The following is a 12,669-nucleotide window of genomic DNA, read 5'->3' as shown; positions in this document are numbered from 1 at the left end:
CTTACTGTAATGGAGTAAGTACTTGGGTTCATTATCTCTTTACTCTTCTTTGGTCTTATCAGTAATCCAGTCCCCTCACTTCTCCTTTTGTGATGTCTCTCAGGCCATTTCCATTCTTTTCATTATCATCACTCCAGAGTATGTATGTCTTTACTTCCTAGAGTCTAGGTTCTTCCCAAAGTCGTCTGCTTTTCTTGCTTCCAGTCTTTCAACTAATCCTGGGAAAGCTTCCAGATTACATATCCAAAAACAATGTGATCATCATGACACATTCCTGTCAAAACATATTTAATGGTTTTACTGTGGTCAGAGGATAAGGCCCAAACTCTAAGACCAACCTAAGGAACCTCCTAGAGGTTGACCTTAACTTACCTTTCCAGGTATATCTTCATGTATTCTCCTAAAAGTCAAAACTCAGTATGTATTTAGTTGAACGAATCTTCATACTTGCTAAACAGAAATCCTTTTAGTCTTGAGATAGTATATTCAGAAGATTAAAAAAAAAAAAAAGTAGCCAGGTTCAAAGGGAAAATATAAGGCCATTAAGAGTGAAGGTAGAGAACAAAGGTGAAGTGAGAACAGGAGTAGAATGCATGACTTTTCTATAGTTTCAGTTTCCACTCATTTTTCCTGCTTAGTTTTCTGAACTTTTAACCAATCCTTAGCTTACTGTGATTTTTCAAGTTGAGCCATACAAATTTGTTTCTTTGCACTAAAACTACCAAGATGATAGGAAGACACTGAAGTTGCCAGACTGAAAAAATTTAAAGATGCAAAGTAGAGCCTGTGGAGATATTAAATGTAATATTATAAATATCTTAAATTTGAAACAATATTGACTCTGAAAGACTAATACAAATACAAGCTTTCATCAGGTTTAAAATGGAGCTCTATATTTGGGACCACTTCATTTCAAGCTCAGGAAGTTTTCCACCAATATAAGGAATTTCCTCTCACTACACTAAGGGAATATGCATGTAGTTTTCCCACACAACAAAAACACAAATAGAGACTGGGCGCTTGCTTATTGTATCTAAATTAAACACAGTGCCAAAACTACATTTTAAGCTCTGATTTAGGAAGGTCAAGGTCGCACTGCCTTGGGAAAGGGGAAAGGCAAGATTCTAACCCAGGTCCTCTTTTAAACTCTGTGCTATCAAATGACTAGTCAAACCAACACATGAATTAGCGGGTCACAAGAAGTTGGGAGTTAGGCGGTAGGACGAGATGCTTCCACACCTGAATTGAAAACGACGAAAACGAGACTGGAAAGGCGCCCACCGCAGCCGCCATTTTGCGAGAGCCGGGTACCGGAAGTCTCGCCGCGGGAGTCTAGCAGTTGGGCGGCTAGCAGCCGGCGGCGCGGGGGCGGAGCCAAGGACCGAGTGTTTCCCCCACCTCTCGGCGGCCGAGGGCGGTGCCTGAGGGCGGGACCAGAGACCCAGCGTCTCGGAAGCTCGCGGCGAGGGAGGAGCCTAAGGCGGGGCCGAGGACGTGTGCTCGGAGGCTCGTGGCGAGGGGCGGGGCTTGAAGGCGGGTCCAGGGGTCAGGAGGCTCGGAGGTTCCCAGGGCGGTGCAGCTCTTAGACGTGAGGCCGGGGGCGGAGCCTAAAGGCGGGGCGAGGCGGGGCCGCGCGGCCGGCGCGGGGAGGAGCTGACCTGGCCACCGCACACCCGCACCTCACTTTCTCGGAACGTGACAGAGCTGCTGTAGTCGGCCGCCAGCAGCCCGCAGCTCTCAGTGGAGAGGGCTGGGGTGGGAGATGACGGTGATTTCCTCCCTGGTTGGCCCACCACGAGCATCGACTCCCTTCTCGTGGCCCAGGGGCTGCAGACATAGCAGGTGAGATGGGGCCCCGGGACGCGAATCTGCCGGCCCAGGCTCGGCCTTGCGTACCCTTGGTGCCCCCATCCCCGCCCCTCGGGTCTGGGCAGGTGGGCAGTGCCCCGCCCTTGGCACCCTGGCTGCGTGCAGTCAACTGTCGGCGCCTGTCCCGCAGCGTTCGCTTTTAGGACCTCCGGAGCCACCCAGGAAGACTTAACATAGGGGAAGGGACAGCTTGTCCCCTCCAGTGACAGACAGAACTGCCATACCCCAGTTTGAGGAGCACCTCATTGCACGTACGTCCACGCTGTCATTCTCGGACTCTTCCTTTTATCCCGAGGGGTGGCCTCAGTATCTGCTCTGGGAGCTCCTGCCCAGCTACCTAGAGCACTGCACCGAATTTTCTTCCTTACCCCGTTTTGGAGCATGTCAGTTACCACGACGTTGTTAATCCCATGTCCTGAGGAAGCTGAGGGACCAACTTTTTATCCCAGGCACAGACCCCATTCTGCCTTTCCGTTTCCAGTACCGTCTGCCCAGGCAGCTGGTCTCTGGGCAGCCTGTTTGGTTAAGGTCCCTCCACATCCTTATCTTGGAGGGCCAAAGTCTGTGCCTGCTGACAAGGGAAGAGGCAGTGCTCAGCGCTCCCCACCCTGGGTCTCTAGGGAGGACATTTGGTCCTCTGCAAGTAGGTGGGAGTGGGTGGATGGTGTGACTGTTGATGTTGAAGAGTGCTTTAATAGTACCGTAGTATATTATGCTTTTCCCACAGGATCGTGGATATTGGGTGTGTGAGAACAGACAGTCTAAGAGTTTAAAGCTTTCTCTTGGAAATAAATCAGAGCCCCCTTCCCCATTTTCACTTAATAGTGGCAGTTGTTTACAGTCTCAGTGATTCCTTCACGTTGTCAACCAAATATCAGTGGCTAGAAGTGGTTTGTGTATAGCATTTCTCCACTCCCCACCCAAGTGAGTGGCCAGTGAACAGTCTTTTACTATGACAGGTCAACTTGTTTGTTCTGTTAGCAACCCCTGTTTTTAATGAGATGAAAAGACTGGATGCGATTTTTTAAAAACTTCCGTTGCTGTGGTTCCTGTTCATTTTAAAAGAATGCTTTAAAGAGCATATACTCTTCCCACTGCGGGGGGGGGGGGGGGGGGGGGGGGGGGGGGGGGGCGAGGGGAGGGGAGGATGAGAAACCTTTGTAAGTGCTTTTTGGTGGTTTTGACCTTACCTCTGTTAGCAAGTATTGTTTTTATAATATGGAGGAACATTAAAGGAATCTTTATGGGTAGGGGCAGATTACTTTTCAAAGTTTTTCTTTTAATTTTTGACTAACTGAAAGTTAATCATGGGCAGTGCTACAACTATTTGACCATCACCTTGAGAAAAATGAAGAGCTCTCCCTTCCCTGCTATAAACTATTTGAGAGCAAACTGAATTAAAGTGAACTCCTCTTAGTTTGGAATGAAACAAAAGTTGATAACCTATGACCCATCCCATCTCTCTATTGTTTTTTTTTTTCTTTTAGTTTATTTTTATATATTTTGAGGAGGGGGTGGGGTGGGGAAGAGAGCTAGAGAGAGAGAGAGAATACCAAGCAGGCTCCACACTGCTAGCACAGAGCCTGACTCGGGGCTCGATCTCACAAACCACACCCATCTCTCTATTTTAGTTGGAGAATCTTTAATACCAAGTCTGAAGAACTGGCCTAAGACAATGAATTATATTTAATTTGTTACTGTTCTTAGGACCACAATTCCTGATAGCAGTTGCTACCATTTCTTGAAGACCTACAGTGTGATAAGCTACTGTGATAAGCTGGGTGAACTTACAAATTCTGAAGTGTGAACTTATAAAATCTGTGTGAACAATAAAATCTCCACTCCTCACAATATCCCTTTAAGGAGGTGTTTACTCTCATTTTACAGTTGAAGAAGCTAAGGTTCAGAGAGGGCACTTAACTTGCCCAAAGAGTTGATAAATGAAAAGGCTCAAAATTGGGTTCAGGTCTATTTGACTCTTTTAATTGAACAGCCACTATTTGGGGCGCCTGGGTGGCTCAGTCGGTTAAGCAGCCGACTTCGGCTCAGGTCATGATCTCACGGTCCATGAGTTCAAGCCCCGCGTTGGGCTCTGTACTGACAGCTCAGAGTCTAGAGCCTGTTTCAGATTCTGTGTCTCCCTCTCTCTGACCCTCCCCTGTTCATGCTCTGTCTCTCCCTGTCTCAAAAATAAATAAAACGTTAGAAAAAAAAATTTTTTTTAAAAAGTTACAGCCACTATTTTAGTTAAAACTGTTTGTTAAAAAAATTATTGTAATACATCGATATGTGAGTGCAGTACAAATAAGGGGTAATGACCAGTATGAGTTATTAATATTCCAGGCAAAGAAATATAGGGAATTTTAAAGAAATAACATAAGACTGGACAAGTTTGTCATCTTATTCTTTGGCATTGCCTTTTCAAGTCCACACCTGTTAGGGGCTCCAAATGTTTAATACCTTTGTTTACCAGCTCTTTACCTCAACTAATGGTACCTATCCCAACCATTAGCTTTCCCAGAATATAATTTGATGCTTATTTGGTAAACTTCAAGTATGTGATTATTATCGGTTTTGTGGATATTGACCACTCCTATCTAATCCTGGTAGAACAACACTTGTCTGGATCCAGATTACATGTAAGGTTTTTAAATGGTTCAGTTCATATGAGGGTAGCACGGAGAAAATTGCCTTGTCCACACCCCGTGTATTAGTTGTTGCTGCTCTCTGGCCTGCTATCTGAGTCTTTCTGATGTCGTGTGGGTGTTTGAAAACTTACCTCTTGGCATTGTAAATTTCAGAAATCGTGAGCATTTTTACTTTCTACCTTATATAAGTCCACTTTAGATGGTTAACCCAGAATAATCACTTAGAAATTGGCAATTGTCACCATATTAATTTTGAGTTACTCATGAAAGCTGATTAGTTGCAAAGTGGCCTAAACCTCATGTTCATTGTGTCCCTGGCAGCAAGAGGGGAGTCTAAGTATTGTAATGCTAGCATAACAAATTCTTTCTAGCTTTAGCATTTTCTGACCATCTTTAGGACATTTTACAACACACGTTGTGTTCTTTAACATTTTAGAATAGTTTTGGAACATTTTAGAACATATTTTGTGGTCATGGCCTGTTGCTATAGTGAAAAACTTAGAATACTTTATCATTCAGAAAAAAAATATATTTCTGTCCATGAACTAGATAGTTCCTAAAAGAGAACATTGGTCCACTAAAAGGCAAAAGGTTTGAGGTGCCTGGGTGGCTCAGTTAAGCGTCTGACTCTTGATATCGGCTCAGGCCGTAATCTCACAGTCATGAGATCAAGCCCCACATCAGGCTTCGGGCTGAGCGTGAAGCCTGCTTGGGATTCTCTCTTTCCCCCTCTCTCTCTCTGTCCCACCCCCATGCATGCTGTCTCTTTCTCAAAATAAATATTAAAATAAATAAATTTATTAAAATTAAAATAAATAAACATTAAAAATAAAAGGTGAAAGTTTTAAGAGCAGATTAATATTTTAGTCATTCATCAAAATAATATATATATTATATATATATATATAGTATATATATTTATATGTAAATATTTCAGTATAAATATATTAGTGCCTCCTGTGTGCCAGGCACTGTGCTAGGCATTAGGTATACAACAGTGAGCAAGAACATGCAGAGTCCCTACTTGTGTGGCACTTAAAGTCTAGTGAAAGAGATAGATATAAATCAAATAGTCACTCTAATGCATAGCGTAATTACAAACTGCAAAAAGTAGCCTACGGGTAAGGAATCTGATTCTATTTGATAAAGACTTGGCTATGGGGTTAGTGAAGCCTTACCTGATAAAGAAACTCCTGAACTATATGATTTAGAGGGTGAGCAGGTGTTACTACATAGAGAATGGCAGGTAGAGAAGAGAACATTTTAGACTGAATAGCATGTACAAAGTCCCTGTGACATAAAGGGAACTATGGGACATTCAAGAAGGCAAATATCTGATGCTAGTATAAAAGGAACTAAGGGTAGCCTGGTAGGATGCCATCATTTTTTTTTTTTCATTCTCTTTTATATACTACCAAAAGTTAAGTGATTACTTTGTGCCAGATGTGATTATAAGGGACTTGAATCATCTCAAATCCTAGTGAGGTAGATAGTATTATTGCCATTTCACAGATGAAGAGATAAAGTTGTTATGTGGTACTATACCATATTTTTCTTCTTGTCCTGTACTCAAGTGTGACCACAGGCTAGGCAGTACTCTCCTGTCCTGTATGTAGCCTTGAGAACTGAAATTTCCAGGGAATTTGGATGCAGGTGGACATTCAGGAGAGACTCTGTGGGCCCCAAGCTCTTACCCACTAGGTGGAGCTCAAGTGTGGATCATGGGAGAGAGCCATGGGGTATCACTGCAGCTCTCGTATTTGTGGATCTTATCTTAATCATGTCTGATACTGAAAATAGGACAGCAACATAAGTATTTTGAGCTGACCCACCATTGAGAGTAAAGAGGTTATCGTTAGCAAACACTCTCGCCCCCCCCCCCCCCCGTTTTTTCATTGTAATTTTTCTCTGTTGGTTGTTGAAGAAAGTGTACATATTTGGCCATTTGATAAGTCTAGGTTTGCCAGTGTAGGCTTTCAACTAGAATTCGTCTTCTGATTTATTGTCACACTGAATCTTTTTTCCTTTCTTTCCAGAGATCTGGTTGGAGTTGGAGGGTGAACGAAAATGAATTCTTTTTCCAATTTACCTGCAGAGAACTTAACCATTGCAGTCAATATGAGCAAAACTTTTTCCTCAACAGTGATGCATAGATTTAATTCCACTAATGACCCACCTTCAATGTCAATAACAAGGCTTTTTCCAGCCTTACTAGAATGCTTTGGCATAGTCCTTTGTGGCTACATAGCAGGAAGAGCCAATGTCATAACATCAACACAGGCCAAAGGACTGGGAAATTTTGTCTCCAGATTTGCACTTCCAGCTTTATTATTCAAAAATATGGTTGTACTTAATTTTTCCAATGTGGATTGGTCTTTCCTATATAGTATCTTGATTGCCAAAGCTTCTGTATTTTTCATTGTATGTGTCTTAACCTTACTGGTTGCCAGTCCTGATAGTCGATTCAGCAAAGCTGGACTATTCCCTATTTTTGCTACACAAAGTAATGACTTTGCATTGGGATATCCTATAGGTAAGTTATTGTACTTTTCAACCTTTTAAAAAATGCAAATATTTTAGGAGGTAGCAAAATTTAACCCTTTAATGTATCTAAGCATTTGTTAGTGATAGATATTTATTATATCTAAAAGAATCTCTCGAGGCACTTGGCTGGTTCAGTCAGTAGAGTATGCGAATCTTGATCTTGGAGTCATGAGTTCAAGCTCCACTTTGGGGGTAGAGTTTACTTAAAAAAAAATCACAAAGCCTCATTCCAAACCACTGTACTTTGTACTACCCCACAGTGCCTACACCCAAAAAGGAATAAATCTTTTAATAAAATTTTAAAATCTCTCATATTTTTTCTTAACTATTTCTTAAATTAGGCTTAATTCTATCTTTCTTCAACTTCAGAGTTTGAAGTTCCTTCAAGAGTCGACCTAAAATAAGTAGTCATATCCAAATAAACTTTATAAATCATCTTTCTAATATATTCTTTTTCTTCTCAATAGTCACATGAAAGAAGTTCAGGTCCAGAAGGGATCAGATTCTGATTTAAATTATATAAAAAAGATAGACATATGTGTGTATAAAAATAGTTATTATTAAATGTTATCAGTGGAAATGTATGAGTGACTTTTTCTTACCATCTAGAATACATATTGTTTTATATTAAAGCTTGTTTTTGAGCTTGTTATTCAAAATGTCAATTTACTTCAATTGAGTTAACTTCTTGTTTAAGAACAAAAATGGTGAAGGCTTTTTTACCTTTTCAACTCTTCCTTCGTAACCTTTCCAACTCTTTAGGCTGCCTAATTTCATGTTTCTATGTGTGTTTTCCTGATAAAACATACCAATTTGGGATATTGAGTTATCTTGAACATATCCTTTTTTTTTTTTTTTAGAACACCTACCACTAAGCAAATATCTCCTTAGTAGCTACTTTTTATATTTTTATTTTTAAGTTAAAAGTTAATGTTGTGCTTTGACCATGTATCATAATGTGAGGACCTGAGTATTGTGGATAGAGTCATTCATTCATTCACTCATTCATACGGACCTGTTAGGTTCCAATGATTGTGCCAGCTGCTGCAAATACACCTGTCAACAAAGTTCTTGTACATATTGAATTTACATTTTAATGTGAAAATAACATTAAAATTAAAATAATATCAAGTAATGGCAAGTACCATAAAAACAAAGTTGTTTGGATAGGAATGAGGGGGTCAGTAAAGATGTCTCTGATGGTATATCTTCTGAGCAGAGACTGAAAGAAATGTAATGAAACAGACAACTGAAAACTACGATTAACTTTCAGATTCCTTATTCAGTAGTTTTAAAACTCTCCCCACCCCCCAAATTGTTATTATTTTACCACTGGCACCAAAAGGATATATTTTCCTTTTTCTCCTCCTTTGGCCCTCCTTCATCTTGCTTACCAGGAATGGAGCTAAATCTTCGAAACTAAATAACTGTGAGTAAAGCAGGAGGTTTGTGAGAGAGGGAGAGTAGGCTCTTCGATGACTGGGCTATAAATAGAAACTATATAGGTGTTCCTTTAAGGATACTGAATTTTAAAATTAAGGATGAACCAAGCATTAAAATAAAAACTGGAAATAAAAGAGCAAGGAGTTAACATGTTTGTCCATCTCTTCAGGAGCATTAATAATGTAAATTTGTCAAGGTATTTATGGCATAAGGACCTTACAAGTGGCTTGGTATCATAGTGTTAAGTATTTAACAAATATTACATTATCTTAATTTAACTATAATCTAGAAGTATATAGTTTCATGCTCTCATAGATTAGTAAGTCCATAACTAAACAGAACTAACGTTTGTAACTTTATAGAGTATTTTCTCATATATTTATCTCATCTGAGGTAGGGCAGATATTTGTAATCCTCATTTTCAAATAAAGAGACAGGCTTACAGGGATTTGATTGTCTTATCCCAGGTCACACAGCTAACAGGTGACTGAGATCCAAACCTAGGCCTCTTGATTCTAAATCCTGGGCCATTCTCTTATGCCACACAGTTATATAACATGCCCATGTAATCTTCAGAAGACCTAACTAGCCTGTGTAACCCGTTAATGTCAGAGAGAATCAAAGATACATTTGACCATGTATTATAATGTGAGGACCTGAGTATTGTGGATATAGTCATATATCTAAAAGTGTTCTATAAAATGAATAGCAGTGGAAAAAGACCTATTAGATGAGCTTATCCATTTTTTAAAAATATAACTTATTGTCAAGTTGGCTAACATACAGTGTATACAGTGTGCTCTTGGTTTGGGGGGCTCATTCCAACAAGTGCCCATCACCCATTTTCCCCTCTCCTCCCCACCGCCCCCCCCAGTCAATCCTCAGTTTGTCCTCTGTATTTATGGTTTCCTTCCTCCCTCTCTGTTTGTAACTATTTTTCCCCTTCCCTTCCCCCATGGTCTTCTGTTAAGTTTCTCAAGTTCCACATATGAGTGAAAACATGATATCTTTCTCTGACTTATTTCACTTAGCACAATACCCTCCAATTCTATCCACGTTGCTACAAATGGCAGGATTTCATTCTTTCTCCTTGCCAAGTAGTATTCCATTATATATATAAACCACATCTTTATCCATTCGTCAGTTGGTGGACATTTAGGCTCTTTCCATAATTTGGCTATTGTTGAAAGCTCTGCTGTAAACATTGGAGTACATGTACCCCTATGAATCAGCACTCCTGTATCCCTTGGGCAAATTCTTAGTAGTGCTATTGCTGGGTCGTAGGGTAGATCTATTTTTAATTTTTTGAGGAACCTCCACACTGTTTTCCCGAGCAGCTGCACCAGTTTGCATTCCCACCAACAGTGCAAGAGGGTTCTCCATTTTCATTTTAAGACAGAATCTCCAAATCAAAAATGTAGTCTGCTATTTTCATCACTGTTTTCCTTATATCCTACACTAGATCATTGAATCTGATAATAATCATGTTCCTAGCAGTGTGCTAGTCCAATTTTACTGATGATTATCCTTCTAAATTTTGAGTTCTCATTTTTTGTTTTCAAATTACAAATAATATAAGATCTCTTGTAACATTGGGTTGTAGACAGTACCTTTCCAGAAACCAATAACATAAACAAAAGTGTTTTCTCACATATCTGCAGATTGGAAGGTAGGATACAGAACTGTAGGGCTGTGTGTGTGCTCCAATGGGCTTATTTATTACTGCTTCATGCCCATCTGCCTTCTGGACTTTTTCAGGATAAACAGAGAAGACTGTGTCTCTACAGAGAAGACCCTTTCTTTCTGTTTGTTATGTGGTGTCCCCCAAGGTATTGCCACTCTCTTGTTAACAGATAAGCATCATAGGTTTTAAAAAATGTCCTTTTAAAAACTGCTTTTGTTGCACAATACCAGTCCAATTTACAGGTGATTCAGGAGAAGGTGGATAAGTTAATGAAAGAAAATTAAGGACAGTCATGTTTCCTTTTTCTGTATATTATGACAATTATAACAGTCTATGAGATTACATTAAAATGATTTATCTATATTCAAGTGACAGAATGCTACAGTACATTTAACAGACTAAAAGAGAAGCTTGCCATTTTTAGAACAATTCTTTTCAAAGGTACTTTAAGAAGTATGAGTCTCAGAGGAAACCAAGAATCTACCAAGAAGAAATGTTGATTTCAGCAAATCAGAAGGTTCCCTACCTCTGTCATTACAAGATACTAATAATGCATAGTTAAGTCCTATAATTTATTCTTCTAAACAATGCTGATAGTGTAAGTACCCCAACTAATCATAATTATGCTCTAGTGCTTGAGCTGTAAACAGAAAGGAGATGAAGCATTTAACTATATGCCATTAAATAATAGAATGATCTTGTCTGGGTCTTAGTGTTATTTGCTAGGGATTGAAACCTGGCAGGAATCAAAATAGGAGCCACAGTGGGTGGCTAATTTTGTCTTAGTTCCTCATAGTGGGATTCTCTCCTCCCGGCCAAGAGCCTTACTTGTAAGTATTAATTAATTAGAACTTAATAAGTGATATAATTATTAGAAATCGAATTTGTTAGTATAGTTCACTACTTTCATATATGTTTTTCAGATTTGAAAAACCATCTTTCAAAAAAAACCATCTTTCAATTGGTAACAAAAGCACTGCCAGTTCATAGATAAATATGTAACTTTAATTATGCAAATGAATGGCAGAATTGGACTGAAATTTCCATGTTGAACCTTATTCTTCTAGTAATTTAGCAATTATTTATTCATTCCCAATTTTTTGCTCTCTCCCACTAGATTGTACCTTTTTTTTGCCTTCATATACCTGTTCAACTGGTTTAAAATAATAGTAATCTGCTTTATAAATACTCGGAATAAGAAAAAAGAAAAAAAAAACCTGTGTACAAAAAGAAACAGGTTTAAGAGATAACAATTAGATATAAATTGCTGTGTGTTACAAAATGCATTTTTAAAAAATTTATTTTAAGAGAGAGAGCACAAGTGGTGGGGGGGCAGAGAGCAAGGGAGAGAGAATCCCAAGCAGGCTCCAAGCTGTCAGCGCAGAGCCTGACGCAGAGCTCAATCTCATGAACCATGAGACCATGACCTGAGCTGAAATCAAGAGTTGGATGCTCAACTGACTGAGCCACCCAGGCACCCCTACAGAATACATTTTTACTTTGAAAACTTTGACATTCATTGATATTTAATTCCATTCAGCAAATATTTTTTGGATTTGTTCAGCACCATGCTGGGGACTGGGGGTTATGACAATGTGCCTTCAGGGAACTTGGAATGTGGTGAGAAACAACTTCTATGAAACAAGGTGCCAGAGCCATCCAGAGAGGAGACCCAGGATATAGACTGAAGACCTGGAGGAAGCATTGGTACCTGAGACAGGCCTTAAACTATAGGTAGGATTTAGGTAAGGAAAGAGAGACTTCAACAAATTGGGGAATGATGATCAGCGTGTAGAACTTGTAATTATGACCCTGGTGTTTGTCCGGGGAAACTGTGATATTAATCGCCGGTGGAGGCTTTGCACGAAAGAATAGTGAGCGATGAGCTGCATGAGGAAGGGACCCCTTGTGGAGACTGGACTATGAATGCCAATAGAAAGGCTTTAGAGTGATTCCCGTGGAAGGTGAACACTGTGGGAAAATCCTAAGTTTTGAAAGGTAAGATTTAGAAGATACTGTCGACAGTGAATAAAATGGATCAAGGGAGTGGTCAAGAAAAACCAAAAAAGAATATAAGTTGATAAACACATTAATCCAATTCTGAGATTTTTGACTAGTGGTTCAAGAGGAGAAAATACAAAAGATCCTGCAAAAGAAGAAAGTACGTGGTCATTGCTTAGCCATAGATAATGATAGGCTGCTGCTCAAATTTGTATTGAGCTCTTAGTTTTTATTTTTGTTAATGTTCTTTTATTCATTTTGAGAGAGAGGGAGAGAGCAAGAGACCGTAAGCAGGGGAGGGGCAGAGAGAGGAGAGAGAGAATCCCAAGCAGGCTCTGTACTGCCACCGCAGAGCCCAATGTAGGGCTTGAACTCAAGAACCATGAGATCATGACCTGAGCCGAAATCAGGAGTCAGACACAACCAGAAGGAGCCACCCACGTGCCCCTGCACTGAGTTTGTTAAACAATCTAAAATCCA

The 12,669-nt window shown here is 39.9% G+C and overlaps 1 protein-coding gene and 1 long non-coding RNA gene across 8 annotated transcripts in view; one reads left to right on the top strand and one right to left on the bottom strand.

Annotated features, from left to right (window-relative positions):
• LOC122226267 overlaps positions 1 to 1,418 on the bottom strand; it is a 131,198-nt gene extending 129,780 nt beyond the window's left edge. For 2 of the 7 annotated variants that reach the window (XR_006205537.1, XR_006205538.1), the window contains exon 1: positions 1,240 to 1,407. This is a non-coding gene — a long non-coding RNA (uncharacterized LOC122226267). Of the gene's footprint in view, positions 1 to 5; positions 275 to 372; positions 785 to 1,239 lie in introns of all 7 variants that reach the window. The other 5 variants (XR_006205539.1, XR_006205540.1, XR_006205543.1 and 2 more) reach the window with 5 other exon arrangements.
• A 235-nt stretch (positions 1,419 to 1,653) lies between these two features.
• GPR155 (G protein-coupled receptor 155) overlaps positions 1,654 to 12,669 on the top strand; it is a 50,257-nt gene continuing 39,241 nt past the window's right edge. Inside the window, exons 1-2 of the mRNA XM_042949171.1 lie at positions 1,654 to 1,842; positions 6,554 to 7,050. Of these exons, the coding sequence (XP_042805105.1) occupies positions 6,585 to 7,050 (466 nt within the window). The 5' untranslated portion in view covers positions 1,654 to 1,842; positions 6,554 to 6,584. The remainder of the gene's footprint in view (positions 1,843 to 6,553; positions 7,051 to 12,669) is intronic.

This window comes from Panthera leo, chromosome C1 (assembly GCF_018350215.1).
Source record: "Panthera leo isolate Ple1 chromosome C1, P.leo_Ple1_pat1.1, whole genome shotgun sequence".
In the NCBI taxonomy this organism is placed as follows: Eukaryota; Metazoa; Chordata; class Mammalia; order Carnivora; family Felidae; genus Panthera; species Panthera leo.
Note: the sequence above shows the minus strand (reverse complement) of the source record. Positions and strands in the feature narration are given on the sequence as shown.